Raw genomic sequence first — 26,465 nt, 5'->3', positions numbered from 1 at the left:
ACTGCTGACTGCAACTCTAATTAGCCTTCTGCATTAGGCTGTTGCACAGAAAATGCTATTTTACATAATTTTATGGGAATAAAATGCTTGATAAAAAGGCAGGAGTTCAAAAAGTCCCTCTACAGTGAGCGATGTCTCTGCCTGGAGATCTCTTCAGCAGCTGTGGGAGACAAAAGAGGGATAAAGCCAGTGGAGAATCACAGAGCCACCAGAAATCCTGCAACACAAGCGGGACACTGCAGACACATAGCCCCCAGAGACCCTGCAACATGAGCAGGACCTTTGATATTCTCTGCAGTAGACTTGCTTAGAACACAGTCACTGCCCGACCGCCGGCATACCGACAGCGTGGCGAGCGCAAATGAGCCCCTTGTGGGCTCGTTGCGCTCGCCACACTGCGGGCACGGTGGCGCACTACGCTATCTATTCTCCCTCCTGGGGGGTCGTGGACCCCCAAGAGGGAGAAAGTGTTGGTATGCCGGCTGTCGGGATTCCGGCGCCGGTATACTGTGCGCCGGGATCCCAGCAGCCGGCAACCTGAAAATCGCCCCTTTTTCTCTCTCACTTTCTTTCTGTTGGCAAGTTAAAGCTCATTATAGGCAGCTGTAACCGTTTCAGAGTTGAGTATGGATTCTCCTGTTTCCAGGGAAAAAGGGTCATGCCAAGGAAATGCAGCTTCTCAAAGCATCATTTAGCTGACCTCGCTAGATTTAATATTTCCCAAAGATTTTAATCTGATGACACTGCCTGCAGAATTTTGCAGTGGAAGCTACCTGAAGTCCTAAAGTAACGGTTACCCATAATTTCTTAAGGCCCGTACACACTGGTCGATATATCGGCCGTTCTCTTGAACGGCCGATATATCGCGGGACCGTCGGCCAGTGTGTACGGCCGATACGTCTGTGAACTCAGTCGTTCACAGACGTATCGCGTCGGCCGCGCAGCACAGTCGACGGCCAATATATCTACCGATATATTGGCGCGTCGCTGTGTGTGTACGGCCGACCGCCCGTACACATGCTGCGGTGGTCGGCGGTGATTGACAGCTGAACTGGGCAGACGTGTGTACACGCCCGCCCAGTTCATGACGTCAGTCCCTGACGGATCGGGCAGTGTGTATGCACAGCACACTGCCCGATCCGTCCATAGATATATCTGCAGATCAATTGATCTGCAGATATATCTACTAGTGTGTACCCACCTTTACTCTTCTGGGATGTCTAAAAAAAAAAATTTGGGGTTGCCTGAGAAAAATTTGTTAAGTATGCTGTTACCTCTGACAATATACAATAAAATTATTTCAAACGACTTTAATGAACATTTCACAAAAAAAAAAAAAAAAAAAAAATCATTATTTGTGTTTCTTCATATTTGCTTTCACTCTCCACATTTAAGATTTTTTTTTTTTTTTTTTTTTCACACACAAAAAAGTCTCCTCTCTATATTCCATTTAAACAGAGGCAACAAACTAGAATTCATTATCAAATCAGAAGCTAGCTGGTGAGCTTTAATAAAGTAGCGTTTTTATCTACTGCCCGTAATCACTTACTAAAGATTAAAAAGAGAAGCACGATTATTTCCCTCCCACTGGCAGAAGAGATACTAGAGTACAACGGACATAATTACAATCTGTCCATCATGTGTACTTAAGCAGTCACACTGAAATCCTTTCACTGTAATGCTAAATGCCTGACTTCTAGCTTTCATTTCCCCAAGCATTCAACATAGTCAGTATATTTAATGCGTAACACCACCTGTTATTTTATTTATTTATTTATTTATACTGCACAGACATGGTTGTAGAATCACATGTATTGGAAAAGGTTGGGTGCATCTTAAATGAGGTCTAGTCATTAAATTAATTGCAATATATGCTCTGACACCTAACACTAATACATTTTATGTTATTACTATGTTCATGTAATACACACTGCCAAGTTATTAGATTCATTACAGAAATTAGTTTATAATGTAAGATTTACAAAGAACAGCTTTAGTTCAGTAAGATGGAAATTGTATGGTGCTAAAATTTGTCAAACCCTAACCATCCCAGCTATACTTACCTTCAGGATCCCGGATGTTGGTATTCCGATGTCAGGATGCTGACCTGGTTGGTATTCCAGCAGGTGTTGGGATTCCAGCGGCAGTATTTCAACTGCGGGGATCATGAACATATACCATACAAAACAATGCAGGATAAGTACATATTATATAAATATTTCTGCATCAGGGGACATGACACAAAGATAAGCGTCATGGTGGCAGAACCGAGGGTTAGGTGCCGTTGCAGGGAGTGTGAAGTAGAATATAATCTAGGTAAGAGAAGGCAAAGCACGAGGGGAGATGGCCCTATTCATGAGAGCTTGCATTCTAAAGGGGAAGGGCAGACTGACACGGGTGACACAGACAGGGAAGAAAGTAAGCATGGAACTTGTGGGAGGTGAAGTTATGCGGTGCGGTGGGAAGATGATCAGCTCAGTCTTAGATACGTTACCCCTTAAATGTATGGGTCGTTGGGTAGACACAACTTAGGTCGACAGTCATTAGGTCGACCATGGAAGGTCGACATGCATTAGGTCAACAGGGGCAACAGGTTGACATGCACTAGGTCGACAGGTCAAAGGGTCGACATGGTTTTTAAAAAACTTTTTTTGCCGTCATTTTCTTTGTAAAGTGACGGGGAACCCCAATTAGTGCACAGGATAATAAAACTGTTGTTAACAGGACAGGTAGCAAAGGAGAAGATCACATGTGTGCAGTTACACTTTCCAACCCAATGCACACACTCCCCCAACCCCCTTCGTGATATAATCATTCTTACACATAAATTCCTATCAATTTAATAGAAAGAAGAAAAAAAAAAAAACTTTAACAAAAAAACCCAAAACCAAACTTTTCAACATTTTAGAAAAGCATGATAGAAATTAGAATTCACCAAAGCCTGGGAACACTCAACGGCCAATCAAACCCTTTGTTAACAAATATTCTAGACCACTATCGTTTGTTGTAATAGTTGAACACAAAGGTTAATTATTACAGGCAGTATTAATAAAAGAACAAAAAGAGGACTTAAATATGAAAAAATACATCCAGGATTATGATTAAAAGATTCAAATTCTGTGCACGGTATGTAAACTATTACATTACATTTTAGTTCTATTATTTAACAAAAAGACAGGATAATACAAATATTAGTTTGCTAAATTGCTTTTTTCCCCTGTGCCTTACAAAGTAGCAATTTCACCCAGTACAAATGTTACTGAATATGGGGAGTCAATTACAAAATTTCATATAAACCTGGACACAGTGTATTACACATACCACAATGATGGGAAACAAAAACTTGGGATTATCTAGGATTTAGTAAAACAGGCATAGTAAACATGAAACGTCATTAACCACAACATTTGTAGAATTTATTCTACCAATATATCTGCTATTAATTTCATAAATGTGTCACTAAACCACACATCTGGAAAACACATCCCTGTACGATATAATCTTGCTATATAAACAACTGTATCGTGTTAAGAGGTATATAATGGTGTACAATATGTACTACTGTACATTGTTTTGCATCACTTCACTACAACTGCACAGGGAATTGCTAGCTAGGTACTGTAAATGTTCAATGCCCTGTAATAGATGAGAGCTTCATAATTGTACAGTGTATTATGGGTGTTCTTTTACGAAACGTTAAAGGTTAAAAAAAAAAGTTAAATGTGCTGCATTTATTAACAAACATCTCATTGCGTAACAAAGAGCAGAGGATGCCGTGTCAGGATTATGTCTCTACATACTGTGCAGGTGTCTAACTATATATTACCATCACTGTATGATGTGGTATATGCCATGATTATCGTAAGGCAATTGCAGAATTGCTGCATAAATATTATTCTCTCTCCACAACACAATGCTTTAAGTGAGTACATTGTATACTGTATCAATATAGATTTTCTTGAAGCTGTACAGTATCGTGGGCAATATACCCTGAACTATAAAACTATTGGGGAAAAGGGGGAGGGGAGAGTTACATTTATGTGTTGGCCACATAAAGAAATAAAGCTTTAAGCCGAGGCAAGTTAGCACCGGGAGTAGGTCTATGGCAGAAGATATGGGGGGGGGGGGGGTTATTTGCCTTCTGCTATATATTGTAGAAGGGCTGTGGAACTCTAAGCTATTTAAAATGCTAAATCAATTATACATATCATATCAAGGAAAAACAACAAGTTGATGTGAGCTAAAGACTAAGGTGTAAAAATGTTACTTTAAATGTTATTCTTACCATGCCCAATGCAAAATGCACTTTTTGTTCTTGCCTTTGGCCGGTTACCCACTGCCAATTAAAGGCTCCACCTCACATAAGAACAAATCATGCACCTGTACGTTAAAAAGAAGAGTGTATTCAATGTGCCCCTTCCCATTTGCACTTTAGTCTGTGTGGCAGCTTTGTGGTTTTTCAGATTCTTAAGTCCTTCATGTCTATATTAATGTATTGTAAATATTTGCACTGGGCGTTTACAGAATCAGTTTAGCTAGGGCTGTGCTGTATTTTTCAATTGCATTCTACAGGATGAATCAAAGCCATAGCAAGGTGCAAGGGCACCCTGTGCCAACATCCCCCACCGGGGACAGGCTAGATCGCTTTTGGGTACCTTTCTAGGTAGCGGGGTAACCAAATACCATCTGGGCAGTGAATATTTCACCACCTTTGCCTTACGCCCTGGTGGCAAAATCAGTCACATACCCCTAGTTACAGCTCTAGGCCCAATTACTTCATATAAACTTGTAATTTCAAGGCTTCCAACCTTACATTGCCAAACCAAAATATATTTTAGAATATTAGGTTACCAAGGACTAAAATGTTCTCAGACATCAGGTATTAAGAAACTGTATTGGTAATGAAATTAATTAATTTTAGGTAAACATTGATATGTGATCACTTGAGGACTCCGGGCTTCCCCTTTACCACCAGCTAATCGCAAAGCAGCTAGTGTAAGAAACCACTTAAAAGACATCACTCTCTGCTCGGGTCCTTCTAGCACACTCTGCTCAGTATATCAGCACTGAGATACAGATCAGAGTGTGCTAGAAGCAACAAAGCAGAGAGCAACATCCTAGTCAGGAAAAAGGAACAGGTTGCGACAGGTGCAGGGTGCTAGAATGGACACTAGACATCTCAATAATTTAAATAAAGGGGGTCATTCCGACAAAATTGCACGCTGTAGTTGTTCGCAGTGCAGCGATCGGATCGGAACTGCGCATGCGCCGGCGCTGCAGTGCGCTAGCGCATGCCAGACGGCTGAAGGCCGTCGTTACCTAGCGATGGCCTCTGCCTGATTGACATGTAGAGGCAGTCGCTGGGTGGGAAAGGGCGGCATGACGGCGTTTACCTGCCGTTTTTCATGGGTGCGGTCCAGCCAACTCAGGCCGCTGCGACCTGGGGCAGCGACAAGTAACTCCCGGCCAGCCGCAGGAGCTGTGCTGGCCGGGAGTTACTCTTTAGGTACAAAAGCAACGCCGCTGTGCGATGCTTTTGTACTATTGCGGGAGGGGGGGGCGGACTAGCACTGTGCTGGGCATCCACCCGCATGTCTTGGAAGATGATCGTAGCTGTGCTAAACTCGGAATGACCCCCAAAATACGGTCTAGATTACAAATGTAAGTCATGCTCCTGTTGATAGAAAGATGTAAAAATACTATTGGATTAAAGAAGTATAGAATGCCTATTGAATTATGGTGGGGTAAGAAAGTGGTAAATTAGGAAATCGTGGATAGTTTAATTAAAACACAATTTAGCAAAGTGTGTGTTTTCAATCAACTTTTGTTTATACTATACATGCATAAAGGAAAGAGGTCTAAGGCAATGGTCCCAAATGCAGTTCTCAAGGCACCAGAGCAGCCCAGGTTTTAAGGATTTCCATGCTTAAGCACAGGTGACTTAATGAGAACCCCAGTCAGTTTGATTATACCATTTGTGCACAAGCAGGGATATCCCTAGAACCTGGACTGTTGGGGTGCTTTGAGGGTCGTTTGGGAACCACTGGTCTAAGGGATTACTTAACATTGCACCCATCAGACATAACATTAAAACCACATGCTTAATGTTGTGTAGGTCCCCTTCATGCTGCCACAGCTCTAATCCATTGAGGCATGAACTCCACAAGACCTCTGAAGGTGTTCTGTAGTATCTGGCACAAAGATGTTATCAGCAGATCCTGTAATACTGTAAGTTGCGAGGTGGGGTCTGCATGGCTCGGACTTCCCACAGATCCCCTTTTGGACTGATGTCTGAGCAATTTGGAGGCTAAGTTAACACCTTGAACTCTTAGTCATGTTCCGCAAACCATTCCTGGACAATTTTTGCAGTGTGGTAGTGTGCACTATCCTGCAGAAAGAGGCCACTAGCAAAAAGTTGATACATGCGATCAACTCGGAATGAGGGCCTTGGTTTGCAATAATGTTTAGGTAGGTGGTACATGTCAAAGTAAAATCCACATGAATGGTAGGAGTCATAGTTCCCAGTAGAAATTTGCCCAGGGCATCAAACTGCCTCTGCTAGCATGCCTTCTTCCCATAGTACATCCTTGTGCCATTTCTTCCTCCAGGTAAATGCTGCACATGCACTTGGCATTCCACATGATGTAAAAGCAATGGTCCAGTTCTGACTCTCTGACAGGTCTGCGGCTATGCAGCAAGATGAGATGCACACTGTGTTCCGACACCTTTCTACCATAGCCAGCATTAACCTTTTCAGCAAGCTGTACCATAATAGTTCTTCTGTGAGATAGGACCAGAAGGGCTAGCCTTCACTCTCCACATACATCAATGAGACTTGTGTCCTTGGCCAGTTCACCTACTGACATTTCTTGGACCACATTTAGTAGATACTAACCACTACATACAGGGAACACCCACAAAACTGACCGTTTTGAAGATGTTCTGAACCAGTCATCTAGCCATTACAATTTGGCCCTTGTCAAACTCACTCAGTTCCCTATGCGTGCCTATTTTTGCTGCTTCCAACATATCAACTTCAAGAACTGCCTAATTTATCCCACCTCTCAACATGTGCATCTGTAATGAGTATCAATGTTGTTCACTTCCTCAGTGGTTTTAATGTTATGGCTGATGGGTGTAAATTGGGACTTCTGGGCTGGCAAAGATGGAGTCCCGACATTCCTCAATGGTCCCACAGAGCCTCCAGCCTCATACCATGCTGACCAGGCTGGGTCATGTTCCCAATATGACAAGTAAACACTGTTTATGTGTGACCAGACCAGCATACAGCATGTAGCCTGGTGCTGGTTGCTATGTTTGTAGGGGCATCTCCTTACTTGTTTGCCTGTTTTAGTTGGGACCTTCTCCTGCTGCATATTGCATCTTAAGGGGGAAACCGTGCTTCCCAGCTGGTCTATGTCATTCATTTCTACAAAGCTAAAAAGATTGAAATGAGAGGGAAAAGCTCTGTGCCCAATGTATCTGTAAAAGTATTAAGCAGATATGGACTGCAGGTATACCCATGTGACCCAGATTTCAATTGCATGCACAAATTCATATAGTTTACATACAGCTACACGTAAGGTTTGCACCTGCATTTCTTGATGCAATCTTGATCTATGCAAGTATGGCAAATATATTGGTCCTTGTGAAGGTATTTTATGGTGGATGGCACAATTATCAGTCAAAGCAAAATAAATAACAAAAGCATATGTGGTGAAAGTGTACATATAGGGGGTAATTTTGAGTTGATCGCAGCAGCAAGTTTGTTAGCAATTGGACAAAACCATGTGCACTGCAGGGGGGCAGATGTAACATTTGCAGAGAGAGTTACATATGGGTGGGTTATTTTGTTTCTGTGCAGGATAAATAGTGGCTGCTTTATTTTTACACTGCAATTTAGATTTCAGTTTGAAGACACCCCACCCAAATCTAACTCTCTCTGCACATGTTATATCTGCCCCTCCTGCAGTGCACATGGGCCCTCATTCCGAGTTGTTCGCTCGCTAGCTACTTTTAGCAGAAATGCAAACACAAAGCCGCCACCCTCTGGGAGTGTATTTTAGCATAACAGAATTGCTAACGACAGATTAACAATTGCTAATGAAAGATTAGCAATTCTGCTAATATTAGCAGAATTGCTAATGAAAGCAATTTCCTTGCAGTTTCTGAGTAGCTCCAGACCTACTCCTAGATTGCGATCACCTCAGTCCGTTTAGTTCCTGGTTTGATGTCACACACACGCCCAGTGTCCAACCAGCCACTCCTCCGTTTCTCCAGCCACTCCTGTGTTTTTACCTGGCACGCCTGCGTTTTTTAGCACACTCCCTGAAAACGTCCAGTTTCCGCCCAGAAACACCCACTTCCTGTCAATCAGCATAGCGATTGAAAAGCTTTGTTCGCCTGTGAGTAAAATAGCATAGTTTTGTGTAAATTTGCTTAGCGCGTGCGCCCTGCTGTGCATACGCATGCGCAGAACTGCCGGATTTTAGCCTATTAGCAATTCTGCTAAAATTAACAGCGAGCTAACAACTCGGAATGAGGGCCATGGTTTTGCCTAACTGCTAACAAATTTGCTGCTGCGATCAACTCAGAATTAGGCCCATAGTGTACTTATAGTTTGAAAAATAAGTTTGTAATCAGAAAGTTTTATAAGCACAATGTAATAAATAGTCTGACCGAGTTATTTTTAGAGCATTTATATGATTGTTTTGTTTGACTATAGACGTTTACCAAGTAGGTTCAGATATGACTAAGGGTTTGCTACGTAAAAGTTTACCAGGTGATTAAATATATAAGAAGCATTCCCTTTGATCCCTATAAATAATCCTGCATTTTACAGTTATTTTCAGTTCCGTTTAAATAAGCAGCCCATGATTTATTTATTTTTTGTGAAAATCAATTTTGCCAAGTTTGGTTTGGGAACTCCTTATATAATATACAGGTAATATGAAATTACCAAGGACTACAGTAAATTGTACTCCGACATCAGGGTTTATTTAATAGACTGGTGTAATCTACCCCAATGTTCTGCAGCCACCAAAATCTGTCACTTTAAGTGCTGTTTTGAAAATGGAAGCAGATGTTTGATTTGGCGCGTGGGATTCAAGCACATAGTTGTATTCTATTAAATAAGTCCTACTGTAATGGGTTATGTACGGATTTAAAAAAATTAAACTGGGGTAATACTAAAAACATGGGCGCATATTTTGGATAGAATAAATAATCCCACTTATTTTTTTTTATTTATATTTGTTATGCCACTCTCAAGGAGATCTCCTCCCACTCTCCAAAAATATACTGGCAGGACAATTTCCTTCAGAAAAAATATAGCCTAAAATAAAAAAAATTAAGCCTTGTGTGTGTGTGTGTGTGTGTGTGTGTGTGTGTGTGTGTGTGTGTGTCCATGTCCATCCCTTTAGAGTGTAAGCTCTCACAAGCAGGGCCCTCTCCCCTCATGTGCTTTTCCTTCTCTTAAACTGGGTACACGCCGAGCGATATATACCAGCCGTTCAATCAAACATATTGTGAGCCCATCGGTGGGTGTGCAGCCCACCCCCCCCCCCCCCCCCGATATGTCTGTGAATGACGTTGTTTATATACCATGTACTTGTCCTGTATGGTATGTACTTTGTTAGGCGCTGCTTACCCCTTTTGGCACCATATAAATGAAGGATAATAATAATAATAATAATAATAATAGTAATAATAATAATAAAGTAGGTAATATACATTGTGAGCTCCATTGGGGCAGGGAATGAGTATGCTCTGTAAAATGCCTAAATATGGGTGCTCTATACAAATAACTGTAAATAAACAATCTGTGGCTGTGTATAGGTAGAACACACTGCTAAACACTGCTTTAAAAAACGATTGTTGCCGCACTAAGCAAACATGAATTATTATCACTGGATGCATGGTTGGTCAATAGCAATATAACGCTCTACACAATTCCTAAAAAGATATTTAATAGTTTAATCTTTGTTCTGCACAATAATATCCCTTTCTCACAGAAGCAAGGACATGGATAAAGCCTGTACCAGGTAACAGATGTATTAACCTGGAGAAGGGATAAGGAAGTGATAAACCAGTGATAAGTGCAAGGTGATACACGCACCAGCCAATCAGTTCCAATATGTAAATGAACAGTTAGGAGCCGATTGGTTGGTGCATTTATCACCTTGCAGTTATCACTGGTTTATCACTTCCAGATCCCTTCTCCACGTTAATACATCTGCACCAATGTAAGTTATCCGACCCAGGTAAACATCCCTACTCTAACCCAGGTTTGCTGCGGTATTAAAAGTAGTACCAAGGTCATGACCAAGAAACATCACTTATTACGTAGAGGCGTAGCAGTATGATACAAAATACAAGCTGCTCAACAAAAGCAATGGAGAATTGTCAAGATTCTTGAGTGAAAGATAGTGTCCACTGAAGTGGAAGAGAAAAAAGACAAATTATAGGTACAGTTCAAGGTGCTAGTTACTTATATCATCGGTCATGTTGAATGCACTGTAAAAAGATGTTGAAATGTCCACCTTTAATGATGTAGTATCATGATAACACTGCCACACAAGATAGGCAATGGTCTAGTGTGTTTGGCAAAGACCAGGGATTTTCCTGCAATCAAAGTGTGGTGTGAAAAAGTGCAACGCAGGTTGAATTCATTTATAATCGTATTCTGTGTAAAGCTGGGTACACACTATCGGAAAAAAATATATAAGGATACTAAAAGTACCCCAACTCTCGGCGCTAATAAATAGTCAATCAATCAGAATTATTCCACACTTGTTGCAAGTCAATGAGACAGATTGCTAGTTGGTCAAATACCACTTTGAGATAAAACATGAAATAGTGACTGCGCCAGAATTACAGAATATTCTGTTCACTGAATAAAGTTAGAGATCAGTTCTCTTTTAAAGTGCCGCAGCTGTCACATGCAAAATTTAATAATACATCACACAGTCATAAAGCAAATCCTTTAGTGTGTATGGCAGTACAATGTGTTATTACATCACATCGCCGAGTCAATGGAACGTACATTAGGAAGGTATGTACCCAGCTTAATAAAGGGGTATTATGATGCTTCTTATTCCATGGTAGCAGTTGTTTGACACAGTAACGCTTTATATGGTATCCGGTCCTTAGGTCGACAGTCATTAGGTCAACATGAGTTTTTCACACACACACACATATATATATATATATATATATATATACATACATACATACACACATATATATATATATATATATATATATATATATATATATATATATATAAATAAAAAGAAAAAATAAGATTTTACTTACCGGTAAATCTATTTCTCGTAGTCCGTAGTGGATGCTGGGGACTCCGTAAGGACCATGGGGATAGACGGGCTCCGCAGGAGACATGGGCACTTTAAGAAAGAATTTAGGTTCTGGTGTGCACTGGCTCCTCCCTCTATGCCCCTCCTCCAGACCTCAGTTAGAGAAACTGTGTCCAGAAGAGCTGACAGTACAAGGAAAGGATTTTGTTAATCCAGGGCAAGATTCATACCAGCCACACCAATCACACCATATAACATGTGATAACAACCAGTTAACAGTATGACAAATAACAGAGCATCAGGTCAAACCCTGATGCAACCATAACTTAACCCTTATTGAAGCAATAACTATATACAAGTATTGCAGAAGAAGTCCGCACTTGGGACGGGCGCCCAGCATCCACTACGGACTACGAGAAATAGATTTACCGGTAAGTAAAATCTTATTTTCTCTAACGTCCTAGTGGATGCTGGGGACTCCGTAAGGACCATGGGGATTATACCAAAGCTCCCAAACGGGCGGGAGAGTGCGGATGACTCTGCAGCACCGATTGAGCAAACACAAGGTCCTCCTCAGCCAGGGTATCAAACTTGTAGAACTTTGCAAAAGTGTTTGAACCTGACCAAGTAGCCGCTCGGCAAAGCTGTAATGCCGAGACCCCTCGGGCAGCCGCCCAAGAAGAGCCCACCTTCCTAGTGGAATGGGCCTTAACTGATTTTGGCAGCGGCAATCCAGACGCAGAATGAGCCTGCTGAATCGTGTTACAGATCCAGCGAGCAATAGTTTGCTTTGAAGCAGGAGCACCAAGCTTGTTGGAAGCATACAGGATAAACAAAGACTCTGTTTTCCTGACCCTAGCCGTTCTGGCTACATAAACCTTCAAAGCCCTGACCACATCAAGTAACTCGGAATCCTCCAAGTCAGTAGTAGCCACAGGCACCACAATAGGTTGGTTTATATGAAAGGATGAAACCACTTTCGGCAGAAATTGTGGACGGGTCCGCAATTCTGATCTATCCGCATGGAAAACCAGATAGGGGCTTTTATATGACAAAGCCGCCAATTCTGACACACGCCTAGCCGAAGCCAAGGCTAATAGCATAACCACCTTCCACGTGAGATATTTGAACTCCACCGTTTTGAGTGGTTCAAACCAGTGGGATTTCAGGAAACTCAACACCACGTTAAGATCCCAAGGTGCCACTGGAGGCACAAAAGGGGGCTGAATATGCAGCACTCCCTTTACAAACGTCTGAACTTCAGGTAGAGAAGCCAACTCCTTTTGAAAGAAAATGGATAGGACCGAAATCTGGACCTTAATGGAACCCAATTTTAGGCCCAAATTCACTCCGGACTGTAGGAAGTGAAGGAAACGGCCCAGCTGGAATTCCTCCGTAGGAGCATTCCTGGCCTCACACCAAGCAACATATTTTCGCCATATACGGTGATAATGTTGAGCTGTCACATCCTTCCTAGCCTTTATCAGCATAGGAATGACCTCATCCGGAATGCCTTTCTCTGCTAGGATCCGGCGTTCAACCGCCATGCCGTCAAACGCAGCCGCGGTATGTCTTGGAACAGACAGGGCCCCTGTTGCAACAGGTCCTGTCTTAGAGGAAGAGGCCACGGGTCCTCCGTGAGCATTTCTTGCAGATCTGGATACCAAGTCCTTCGTGGCCAATCTGGAACAATGAGTATTGTTCTCACTCCTCCTTTTCTTATTATCCTCAGCACCTTGGGTATGAGAGGAAGAGGAGGAAATACATAGACCGACTGGAACACCCACGGTGTCACCAGGGCGTCTACAGCTATCGCCTGAGGGTCTCTTGACCTGGCGCAATACCTCTGTAGCTTTTTGTCGAGGCGGGATGCCATCATGTCCACCTGTGGCAGTTCCCACCGACTTGTAATCTGTGCGAAGACTTCCTGATGAAGTCCCCACTCTCCCGGGTGGAGGTCGTGTCTGCTGAGGAAGTCTGCTTCCCAGTTGTCCACTCCCGGGATGAACACTGCTGACAGTGCACTTACGTGATTCTCCGCCCAGCGAAGAATCTTGGTGGCTTCCGCCATCGCCACCCTGCTCCTTGTGCCGCCTTGACGGTTTACATGAGCTACTGCGGTAATGTTGTCTGACTGAATCAGAACCGGTTGGTCGTGAAGCAGGGTCTCCGCTTAACATAGGGCGATGTATATGGCCCTTAATTCCAGGATGTTGATGTGAAGGCAAGTCTCTTGACTTGACCACAGACCTTGGAAATTTCTTTCCTGTGTGACTGCACCCCAACCTCGGAGGCTTGCATCCGTGGTCACCAGGACCCAGTCCTGAATGCCGAATCTGCGGCCCTCGAGAAGGTGAGCGCTCTGTAGCCACCACAGGAGTGACACCCTGGCCCTGGGGGAAAGGGTGATTAACCGTTGCATCTGAAGATGTGATCCGGACCACTTGTCCAGTAAGTCCCATTGAAAGGTCCTCGCATGGAACCTGCCGAAGGGAATGGCTTTGTATGATGCCACCATCTTTCCCAGGACCCGAGTGCAGTGATGCACTGACACCTGTTTTGGTTTTAATAGGTTCCTGACCAGTGTCATGAGTTCCTGAGCTTTCTCCATCGGGAGATAAACCTTTTTCTGGTCTGTCTAGAATCATGCCCCGGAAAGGCAGACGAGTCGTAGGAACCAACTGCGACTTTGGAATATTTAGAATCCAGCCGTGTTGCCGTAACACTTCCAGAGAAAGTGCTACGCTGATCAGCAACTGCTCTCTTGATCTCGCTTTTATGAGGAGATCGTCCAACTATGGGATAATTGTGACTACTTGCTTCCGCAGGAGTACCATCATTTCCGCCATTACCTTGGTAAATATTCTCGGTGCCGTGGAGAGACCAAACGGCAACGTCTGAAATTGGTAATGACAATCCTGTACCACAAATCTGAGGTACGCCTGATGAGGTGGATAAATGGGGACATGAAGGTATGCATCCTTTATGTCCAGAGACACCATAAAATCCCCCCCTTCCAGGCTTGCGATGACCGCTCTCAGCGATTCCATCTTGAACTTGAACCTTTTCAGGTATATGTTCAGGGATTTTAAATTCAATATGGGTCTGACCGAACCGTCCGGTTTCGGGACTACAAACATGGTCGAATAATAACCCCTTCCTTGTTGGAGGAGGGGAACCTTGACCACCACCTGTTGAAGATACAATTTGTGAATTGCAGTTAACACTATTTCCCTCTCGTGGGGGGAAGCTGGCATGGCCGATTTGAGGTATCGGTGAGGTGGCATTTCCTCAAATTCCAGCTTGTATCCCTGAGACACAATCTCTATTGCCCAGGGATCCAACTGGGAGTGAACCCACTTGTGGCTGAAATTTCGAAGACGCGCCCCCACCGGGCCTAGCCCCGCTTCTGGAGCCCCAGCGTCATGCGGCGGATTTTGTAGAGGCCGGGGAGGACTTCTGTTCCTGGGAGCTAGCTGCGTTGTGCAGCTTCTTTCCTCTGCCCCTGCCTGTGGCAAGAAAGGACGCACCTCGGACTTTCTTGTTTTTCTGTGATCGAAAGGACTGCATTTGATAATACGGTGCTCTCTTAGGCTGTGAGGAAACATATGGCAAAAAATTTGACTTTCCAGCAGTAGCTGTGGAGACCAGGTCCGAGAGACCCTCCCCAAACAATTCCTCACCCTTATAAGGTAAAACCTCCATATGCCTTTTTGAGTTGGCATCACCTGTCCATTGCCGAGTCCACAGGACCCTTCTGGCAGAAATTGACATAGCATTTATTCTAGAACCCAGTAGACTAATGTCTCTTTGAGCATCTCTCATATAAAGAACAGCGTCTTTAATATGCCCCAGGGTCAATAATACAGTATCCCTATCTAGGGTATCCAACTCCTCTGATAAGGTATCAGTCCATGCCGCTACTGCACTACAGACCCAGGCCGACGCGATTGCCGGTCTGAGCAAGGTACCTGAATGTGTATAAATGGACTTCAGGGTACCCTCCTGTTTGCGATCAGCAGCATCCTTGAGGGTAGCCGTATCCTGGGACGGCAGGGCTACCTTTTTGGATAAGCGTGTTAAAGCTTTGTCCACCCTAGGGAAGGATTCCCATCGTAACCTGTCCGTTGGCGGGAAAGGATACGCCATAAGTATCCGTTTGGAAATCTGCATTTTTTAATCTGGAGATTCCCAAGCTTTTTCACATAACTCATTCAGTTCGTGTGAGGGGGGAAAAGTTACCTCAGGTTCCTTTCCCTTATACATATAAACCCTTGTGTCAGGGACAGGGGTTTCCTCTGTGATGTGCAAAACATCCTTAATTGCATAATCATATATCGGAGTGATTTAGCCAACTTTGGCTGTAACTTTGCATCATCGTCATCGACACTGGAATCAGAATCCATGTCGGTATCTGTGTTAACAATTTGGGATAGTGGGCGCTTCTGAGACCCTGGCTGCCTCTGCGACATAGGATCAGGCACGGGTTGGGACCCTGACTGTCCTGAGGCTTCAGCTTTATCTAACCTCTTATGCAAGGAATTAACATTATCATTTAAAACCTTCCACATATCCATCCAATCAGGTGTCGGCGCCGTCGGCGGAGACACCACATTCACTTGCTCCCGGCTCTGCTTCCACATAGCCTTCCTCATCAGACATGTCGACACAAGCGTACCGACACACCACACACACAGGGAATGCCCTTTTTGAAGATAGTTCCCCCACAAGGCCCTTTGGAGAGACAGAGAGAGAGTATGCCAGCACACACCCCAGCGCTATAACCCAGGAATAACACAGTAACTTAATGTTAACCCAGTAGCTGCTGTTTACATTGTGTTTTTGCGCCTAATTTATGTGCCCCCCCCCCCCCCTCTCTTTTTACCCTCTTCTACCGTGAATCTGCAGGGAAAAGCCTGGGGAGCTTCCTCTCAGCGGAGCTGTGGAGAAAAAATGGCGCTGGTGAGTGCTGAGGAAGAAGCCCCGCCCCCTCGACGGCGGGGTTCTGTCCCGCTTAAATATGCATTTTCTTAGCGGGGGCTCATACATATATACAGTGCCCAACTGTATATATATATATATGTTTACTTTTGCCAAAAAGAGGATCCAAATGCTGCCCAGGGCGCCCCCCCCTGCGCCCTGCACCCTGCACCCTTACAGTGACCGGAGTATGTGAGGTGTGTGGGAGCAATGGGGCACAGCTGCAGTGCTGTGCGTTACCTCAGTGAAGAACGGAGTCTTCTGCCGCCGATTTGAAGTCTTCTTGCTTCTCATACACTCCCGGCTTCTGTCTTCCGGCTCTGCGAGGGGGACGGCGGCGCGGCTCTGGGATCGGACGGCGAGGGTGAGATCCTGCGTACGATCCCTCTGGAGCTAATGGTGTCCAGTAGCCTAAGAAGCAGGACCTAGCTTCAGAGTAGGGCTGCTTCTCTCCCCTCTGTCCCACGATGCAGGGAGTCTGTTGCCAGCAGAGCTCCCTGAAAATAAAAAACCTAACAAAATAGTTTCTCTCAGCGAACTCAGGAGAGCTCACTGAAAAGCACCCAGCTCGTCTGGGCACAGTATCAAACTGAGGTCTGGAGGAGGGGCATAGAGGGAGGAGCCAGTGCACACCAGAACCTAAATTCTTTCTTAAAGTGCCCATGTCTCCTGCGGAGCCCGTCTATCCCCATGGTCCTTACGGAGTCCCCAGCATCCACTAGGACGTTAGAGAAAAATATATAATAATAATAATAATAATAATAATAATGTTTCCTGCATTCAGGTACAGACAGGCAAGGCAGCCCAGTAGCGGCTCTTGACACGGGCAAGCAGGCTTTTTGCCCGGGGAGCCGCTATCCCAAGGGCGCCGCCGTGGCAAGAGCCGCTTCTAATCCACCCTCCCTCTCCGCTCCCCGGCTGCAGCGAGCGCAGTATGCGCCCGCTGCAGCCAGCGTCGCTGACTGACGCTAGAGGTCAAAATTGACCCCTAGTGTCAGTGCGGCGCTGCGGCTCTCCCATAAAGAGGAGCCGGCGCCAAGAGACAGCAGCGGTCCGGAAGCAGGACCGAGGCTGGTAAGTATTGGTTTGTTTTTTTTAGTTTTTTTTTATGGTTTTAAAGCGGCGCTTTAGGGTCAAATACTGGGGGCACAGCTACCGGGGACACTGCTACAGGGGGCACTGCTACAAGGGGACACAGCTACAGGGGGCACAGCTACAGGGGGCTCTACTAAAGGTGGCACTGCTACAGGGGGAACAGCTACTGGGGGCACAACTAAAGGTGGCACTGCTACAGGGGGAACAGCTACAGGGGGAACAGCTACTGGGGGCACAACTACAGGGGGCTCTACTAAAGGTGGCACTGCTACTGGGGGAACAGCTACTGGGGGCACAACTACAGGGGGATAACTGTGGGCATGCCCCTTCCCTATGAAGAAGCCATGCCCCTGTTTTGGGGCGCGCGCACCAACTGTATTTTACCTGGTGAGGGGCCCCACAGGAAACTTTTTCCCTGGGCGCCACAAGGTCTAGAACCGGCCCTGAGGCAGACATCAGGCACAAGCATCACAAAACTTTTATGACTAACTAAAATAGATGCTAACACAATAATATATGGGGAGGATTATATGATATTTACAGCCAGACACGTTCCTGAGCCTGTGGATTTGTTCATTTATAAAGATCAATTCAAAAATGTTGGCAATGTGTTTAGACATGTCAGATAGTTATGAACTTAAACATGAAAGTGCCCTCTCTAAAATGTCTTCACACTAACAGCTTTGTTACATGTCTTGTATAATTACTATATAGTATACCTGTACAAAAGTGTCCTGCAGAGTGTTTCTTTAACGTCACAGAATGCATATGCAATTTGTCAATATTATTGTTATAAAACCTCATGCAGGTATGACAGAAGTATTCTATTACTCTACCACATGGAGTTGCTGCTATGTAAATAGAACCATTTTACAGTAGGCTAACTACATTTCATCACAGCAATATACAGTGGTGACCATCAATAGTACAGCCAGTGCTGTGTGTGGCTGTACTGTGTATTATATAACTCTGTGAACCATGACAATAGCACAGTGATAGTAGTGGGAGGGTGTTTGCTGTGTCAGCAATATTGTTCTTACAGTAGTGCATGATGTATCCGTGTTATTATTTATTCTGCTGATATGTAGTGTCACCACGTGTTACTATACACAGTTATGTTATCTGAGTGCTGTTTTTATTATCCTGCTATATGATAAGTAGAGTCAGCAAATGTGTTACTATACACAGTATGTCTTAGTGTTATTATTACCCTGCTATAGTGTCAGCACATTTGTTTATATACAGTTATGATGTTATTGTTATGAGTGTTATTATCCTGCTATATAATATTATGTAGTGTCAGTACATTTGTTTATATACACAGTTGTGATGTGAGTGTTGTTATTGTTGTTGTTATTACTACCCTGCTATATAATATGTAGTGTCAGCACATTTGTTTATATACACAGTAGTGGTGTGAGTGTTACGGATGTTATCATTACCCTTCTGTATAATATGTAGTGTCAGCACATTTGTTTATATACACAGTTGTGATGTGTTATTGTTATTACTACCCTGCTATATAATATGTAGTGTCAGCACACTTGTTTATATACACAGTTGTGATGTGTTGTTGTTGTTGTTACTATCCTGCTATATAATATGTAGTGTCAGCACATTTGTTTATATACACAGTTGTAATGTGAGTGTTATTGTTATTACTACCCTGCTATATAATATGTAGTGTCAGCACATTTGTTTATATACACAGTAGTGGTGTGAGTGTTACGGATGTTATCATTACCCTGCTGTATAATATGTAGTGTCAGCACATTTGTTTATATACACAGTTGTAATGTGAGTGTTATTGTTATTACTACCCTGCTATATAATATGTAGTGTCAGCACATTTGTTTATATACACAGTTGTAATGTGAGTGTTATTGTTATTACTACCCTGCTATATAATATGTAGTGTCAGCACACTTGTTTATGTACACAGTTGGGATGTGTTATTGTTGTTATTACTTTACTACCCCGCAATAGTGTCAGCACATCTGTTACTAAACACAGGGTCAGTGGTGATGAGTGCAGTGTGAGGAAATAGTGATGCTGTGTCGTTGTGGGTGTGATTGTGCCCTGCTGTCATCACACTCGCACACTGCTGTGACACACACACACTACTGTGTCACACTCACACACAGCCCCCGTTACCTTACACGCTGAGTACACTCCCAGCTTCTCCAGCTTCTTAGCCCGGGGAGCGGAGCGGAGCTGCCCCTTCTTCGCGGCGATTCTGAGCGGCGCTGCTACCACTGCGCCTCCCCCAGCCGGACTCTCAGCTCCCCGGGGTGCTCCAGCAGCTGCCGCTGGGGCTACCACGGCCGGAGACCCCGCACTGGCCGAGCTGCCGCCGGAGCCTGCCTCTGCAGCCGCCTCCGACATGGCAGAAGCCCTGGACCCTGCCCGGGGAGGAGAATCCCCCCTTTCCCTCCTCCGGTGCACAGATCCCTGGGCTAGGTGACGAGATCTCCTGCCGCTCCCCCAGCAGGGAGGCAGCTACAGCAGCAGCAGCACATCACCGCCTCTCTCCTCCTCCTTCCCGGGCCTACTACCTCCTCCTCACTGCTTGTCCTCTCTACTGTCCACTTCTTCTCCCATTCCGGCTCATCATCACCCCCTCCTCCTCATCATTCTCCCCCTCTCTGTCCCCCCTCTCTCCGTGTTCTCCCACTCTCTGTGTCCCCCTCCCCCGGGCTCTCTCATATTTCCCTCCATGTAAAAGGAAACTGCATCAATTCATTTGTGAGACTAAATACCATTTATACAGGTTCATCGGTTTCTTTCTTTTTATTACATAATAAAGTTACCATTTTTTTATATTTATTTACAAGGTCACTAAGAGTAGGAGTAAGGTTACTGGTGACATTAATCCTCACTGGAGTGGCTCCATGTATCTGCAAAACAAACAGCAGAAATGTAACTAATGTGTAATTCCATTCGCACTGTAAAGCTGGGTACACACTAGACAACATTTTATACGAATTTGCCAATAATGACACATCGTTCCAACAAATTTGTTTTATCGTCTAGCATGTATGCACTATGGGGGTCATTTCGAGTTGTTCGCTCGTTATTTTTTTCTCGCAACGGAGCGATTAGTCGCTACTGCGCATGCGCAATGTCCGCACTGCTACTGCGCCAAGTAAATTTGCTTTGCAGTTAGGAATTTTACGCACGGCATTACGAGGTTTTTTTTTCGTTCTGGTGATCGTAATGTGATTGACAGGAAGTGGGTGTTTCTGGGCGGAAACTGGCCGTTTTATGGGAGTGTGTGAAAAAACGCTACAGTTTCTGGGAAAAACGCGGGAGTGGCTGGAGAAACGGAGGAGTGTCTGGGCGAACGCTGGGTGTGTTTGTGACGTCAAACCAGGAACGACAAGCACTGAACTGATCGCAGATGCCGAGTAAGTTTGGAGCTACTCAGAAACTGCTAAGAAGTGTCTATTCGCAATTCTGCTAATCTTTCGTTCGCAATTTTGATAAGCTAAGATTCACTCCCAGTAGGCGGCGGCTTAGCGTGTGCAAAGCTGCTAAAAGCAGCTTGCGAGCGAACAACTCGGAATGACCCCCTATGTCACTAGCAATGCTCGCTGCTGCGGGTCGCTAGCGAGGTCCCCTACCGTTTGTACATGCAGCTCAATTTCAGTCCAGTGCTACCAACGGCGAGCGATATGTTAAATAAAGCTGGGTACACACTCGATGACATGCAAACAATACAATGTTACTCACAATTTCCCTTGAACTTCCTGGAACTTCCGGATAAACGGTATTGGGGGTAATTCTGAGTTGATCACAGCAGCAAGTTTTTTAGCAATTGGGCAAAACCATGTGCACTGGAGGGGGGGGGGGGGGGGGGCAGATATAACATTTGCAGAGAGAGTTAGATTTGGGTGGGTTATTTTGTTTCTGTGCAGGGTAAATACTGGCTGCTTTATTTTTTCACTGCAATTTAAATTTCAGTTTGAATACACCACACCCAAATCTAACTCTCTCTGCACATGTTATATCTGCCTCCCCTGCAGTGCACATGGTTTTGCCCAACTGCTAAAAAATTTCCTGCTGCGATCAACTTGGAATTACCCCCATTGTGCGTACACACTGAGCAATTTTACAAATGACAAAACGATATACATGAGTCAGCCTACACTACCAAATTGTTGGGTTTAAGCCTAATTTAACTTTTCGTTCGTCTTCGGTAGTGTATACACTGGACAATATGCACATAGTCATAGCAACATTTTCGAAGATGAGCTGCATGAACAGACGATAGAGGACCTCGCTAGCGACCCACGGGAGGGTACATCACTAGCGATAAAGGGGGTGATTCAGACCATTTTCGCACAGCGGGTGATCAGGTTATAACTGCACATGCATATGCACCGCAATGCACATGTGTGTCAGACAACAACAAAGGACATCGCTGGTCAGCGATGAGGTATTGCGAAAAATCCGATCGCACGGGCACACTCAAGGTGATTGACAGGAAGAGGCCATTTGTGGGTGGTAACTGAGCGTTTATTGGGAGTGTCCGGAAAAACACAGGCGTTCCCAAGCGTTTTCAGAGAGGGTGTCTGACGTCAGCTCCGGCCCTGATCAGCCACCTCTCATCGCACTGTAGGAGTTAGTCCTGGGCTGCGCACAGACTGCTCACAGTGGATTTTTGCAGCTCGGCGTACACATGGGATTGCACACTTGCACGGCAAAAACACACAGTTTCTGGTCATTCAGATCAGATCTGAATGACCCCCATAGTGTCACCAGCTCAGCATGTCATTGCCTATTTCTTCTGGTAATGGCATTTTTGAGGGTAACCATCACTCCCCAAGGTGTTTTGGAAAGGACTGCTGTGTTTTATTTATACGCATCTATCTATCTATCTATCTATCTATCTATCTATCTATCTATCTATCTATCTATCTATCTATCTATCTATCTATCTATCTGATAGATAGACCACTCTTGGGTGTGCTGTGGCACTCTGCTATGTTCAACCACCCAAGGAATGCGTATATCAGAGCACGAACGCACACCCAAATGGTATCTATTTTATAAGATGGCCCCTATTGTGACAAAATAGGGGGAAACAGATAGAGAATAGGAGGAAAAATAGTTCAGAATAGGCTGTTTAATTTGAATTATTTTTAATGAATAAACATGTAACTGGATAACAGTGTGAGGGCTGGAAGTACCAACCCCAGTCCGACACTTACCGCGCTCAGTGTCGGATTGGGGCATGAAGGGCCCACCGGGGGAATGCAGTGATAGGGGCCCATACTTAAGGGTGTGGCCAGCCTATAAAAGGGGTGTGGCCAGCCTCTACAGAGGCTCGAAATACACAATAGTCTAGTGTAGTGTAATGCAACATATCTACCATGTATAATACAAGTGCACAGTCTGGAACCTGATCCCTAGAGGAAGGAGTGGGCACTCAGGCAGTGGGGCCTACTGGTGGTTTCCCTGGTACCCCTGTGGGCCAGTCCAACCCTGACCGCGCTGATACTAATCGCATATGTATTAACATATGCAATTAGTATCGCAAAGGGCAGTTCTCCCGCTAAGAGCTGCCCTTTGCGATGACCGCTGGTCCGTGGACTTCCGGGTTTATGACCTGGGAGTCCATCTGCGCATGTGCAGAAGTCTGCAAGGTATGCTGGGAGGGATTCGATTGGATCCCTCTGACAGCACTGATGTGATAAGAAGCAAATAGGCTTCTATAGGGTAATGCCAGCGTTTTCTGACGCTAACCTCCGTACTGATGCCCCGGCATCCGGGGCTTAGTATATACAGCAGGGGTTCTCTAACTCGGTCCTCAAGGGCACACACTGCATGTTTTGCAGGTAACCCAGCAGATGCACAGGTGTATTAATTACTCACTGACACATTGTAAAAGGTCCTCAGGTGGAGCTAATTATTTCACTTTTGATTCTGTGAGGACACCTGCAAAACATGCACTGTGTGTGCCCTTGAGGACCGAGTTTGAGAACCCCTGATATACAGTAATGCAGTAAAACCACAAAACAGGGCCTTTTACCGCATTTTCCCATTACTACATCCCGCACTGAGTGAATAAAATAGTTAATATTTTGTGTCAGAAATGTGTGTTTCTCTCATGTAGTGCTTTTCTGTCAGTAGCCTCTGTCAGTTGATGCTGGTGTTTACAGTTGAATGTGGGTACAGACGGTAATGTGACAGTTGGAAGCACTTCAAGTGTGCAGTTACGCTGGATGTTGTCCTGTCATTGGGAAATAATGCATGGTCATGTGATCTGATGTATCCAATCGTGTTACTGAGTTTTCCGGGGGAGCCGCCATTTTGGATCCTGTTCCTTCAGCCTCACCTATACAGTGCCTGCCCTGCTGCACTTTCAGCTGCTGTGGTTACGTTTGTGAGGCATTGTACTCCACAGTTTACTGGCCCTATAGGCTCTTGACTGCTTGGGCCCTCTTTCAGCAGGTCGGTGTCATCTGTCCTCCCCTACATCCCCTAAGAGAGCCTAATATGCAGCACCAGTGTCTGTCCTGGGTTCATCTGGACTGCTGTTAGCTCGCATTCCAATATTTACAGTCTTCTAGCTGGGACTACTGTGCTGCCTGTCACTTCCCTGGCTAGACTGGTGGAAGGTACAGAAGTTTGTGTGAATTCCCACATTTCCTGTACTTATCAATTCACAACATTAATAAATGACAGTCCTTTCAAACCTACACTGCTGCACTTCAGGACAATAATGTCTTCTATCTTTTAGGTTCCCAGTCAGGCTCCTCATTCATAAAGTTGGATCCTCCTATATTGTTTCTTCTCTGAAGGTGGGGGTCAAATGATGGATTTCCGTTGATACTGCTACTATCCCACTTGCCCACCCTCTTCAATCGGATTAGACGTCTGTGGGCTGATCCAATAACTTTCCTACTGTTGGATTTCTTCTTTTTGTCTTCCAATGTATGCTACTCCCCTTCAGGAAGCTTCCCTTCTCCAGTTATTGCTGACTGTACTATGGCTCCATGGGCATTACCTGTAGTCTGACCTTTGGTGCTGGAATCTTTTCTGCCTAGAGCACTACCATTTGCTCCTGGTCTATGAGGTCCTTGTCGACTAGCCACAAGTATCTTCTTTCTGTGTATAACTGCTATTTTTTATATGTCTTTGTTGATTTGTATTGCACTGACTCGGGACATTATGTCGATATCCATAGGTTGTTTTTGCATTTAGATTCATAATAACCTACAGCAGGCATTCCCAACCACGGTCCTCAAGGCACACTAACAGTGCAGGTTTTAGTGATATCCAGGCTTCAGCACAGGTGACTTAATTAGTAGCTGAGCTATTTTGATTTAACCATCTGTGCTGCAGCCTGGATCTCACTAGAACCTGCACTGTTGGTGTGCCTTGAGGACCGTGGTTGGGAATGCCTGACCTACAGTCTCCATTTTCTCCCATTATCTAGTGCAGGCATTCCCAACCGCGGTCCTCAAGGCACACCAACAGTGCAGGTTTTAGTGATATCCAGGCTTCAGCACAGATGGTTAAATCACAATAACTGAGCGACTAATTAAGTCACCTGTGTTCAAGCCTGGATATCACGAAAACCAGGACTGTTAGTGTGCCTTGAGGACCGAGGTTGGGAAACACTGATCTAGTGGGTTCTCTAATATGTCTATGTACTCTTATAATAGATAGGCATTTACTGTTTTTATTACTATAGTACTTATTACTGTTTGCAACGTTTGTTTTATGAGTGTGAGTTGTCGCATTCCACCTTCACACATTAACTAGTTTGCTGTTTTTTGTTCATGCCGCAACTAATTTGGCCCAATTTACTAGGCTAGTTGGGGTTTTCCCTTTTTCTCCTAGTTTTAGGGCCTTATTTCCTAATTTCTCCCATGAGACAGACTCACCTACATTACCTTCTACATAAGATTTTTGCATATTTGGTGCATTCCCAGTGGAAATGGTCAAGGCCCAAATTATTACTATACCTAAAATGAGTAAGTACCTCATTGACTGCAGTAATGATAGACCCATCACACTTCTAAATACAGACGTGAAACTACAGTGTACAGTACGCCAAGTTGACTGCTAACCATCTTAATCCATTGCTCACCCAGCTGATCCATCCGGACCAGATGGGTTTTGTTCTTGGTCGTGATGCCCCACATAATATTGCAGAGTTCTCGATTTGGTTGAATGTGCCGCACATACAAAGTCGGAACTAATACTCTACAGAGAAGGCATTTGATTGGTCACATTGGTGGTACAGTATATGCAACAGGTCATTTCTAAATTTGGATTCCAGAGTGGCATTTTAAATTCAATCTCTGCCCTATATACAAGTCCTTTGGTGCACGTCTTTAGTAACAGCTTTCTTTACCTCCCCATTTCCAACTACTAATGGTACCAGACACAGCTGCCCCCTTGATTTTTGTATTGGCTATCAAACCCTTAGCACAAACACTATGCTTATCACCAGACTTCCTGGGCCTTTTAATACAATACAGCCACCACAGGATAAGTCTCTTTGCAGATGATGTCCCATTATTCATCTCCAACCCCGAGACTTTGCTAACTGCTCTACAGTCCTTATTGGAGCGCTATAGTGCAGATTCATATTACAAATTCATTAACACTAAAACGGAGGCCCTGCCTATCAATATTCCTTCCCTGTCCCTTAACTCTCTGAAGAGGGCTTTCCTTTGATGTGAAAGGAGTTTTCTTTGTCCTATCTGGGAATCTGTATCCCTCCCTGTATTTTAAAGGTTTTTGATGTTAATTATGTACCTTTATTGGACCAGTTGACTACTTTGGCTGCTGTCTGGATGAAAGAGGTCACATGGTTTTGGACACTTTGCAACATTTTTAATGACATTGTTTGGCAAACTGATGTACCTGTTCTGGGCTATTCTGTATACAATCTCATGCAAACTGGACTCCATTAAAAGGTAGATGCTCTCCTATGCTGGAAGCTTAGGTCTACCTGCCTGGCCTTTGGTCATATGACTAACTCCAAATACATGGGGGATCCTAGCTCTACCTTATCTCCAATGCTACCATTAAGTAGCCTTACTTTCTCAGCTCAGT

The 26,465-nt window shown here is 44.5% G+C and overlaps 1 protein-coding gene across 2 annotated transcripts in view; it reads right to left on the bottom strand.

The window, feature by feature from the left end:
• The window catches only part of KAT2B (lysine acetyltransferase 2B), a 181,660-nt gene extending 161,671 nt beyond the window's left edge, over window positions 1-19,989 (bottom strand). For both annotated transcript variants that reach the window (XM_063922198.1, XM_063922200.1), the window contains exon 1: window positions 19,545-19,989. In XM_063922198.1, coding sequence (XP_063778268.1) covers window positions 19,545-19,775 — 231 coding nt within the window. In that variant the 5' untranslated portion in view covers window positions 19,776-19,989. The remainder of the gene's footprint in view (window positions 1-19,544) is intronic.
• Between the last annotated feature and the right edge of the window lie 6,476 nt (window positions 19,990-26,465).

This window comes from Pseudophryne corroboree, chromosome 5 (assembly GCF_028390025.1).
Source record: "Pseudophryne corroboree isolate aPseCor3 chromosome 5, aPseCor3.hap2, whole genome shotgun sequence".
Classification (NCBI taxonomy): Eukaryota; Metazoa; Chordata; class Amphibia; order Anura; family Myobatrachidae; genus Pseudophryne; species Pseudophryne corroboree.
This window is presented reverse-complemented; position numbering and strand designations above follow the sequence as displayed.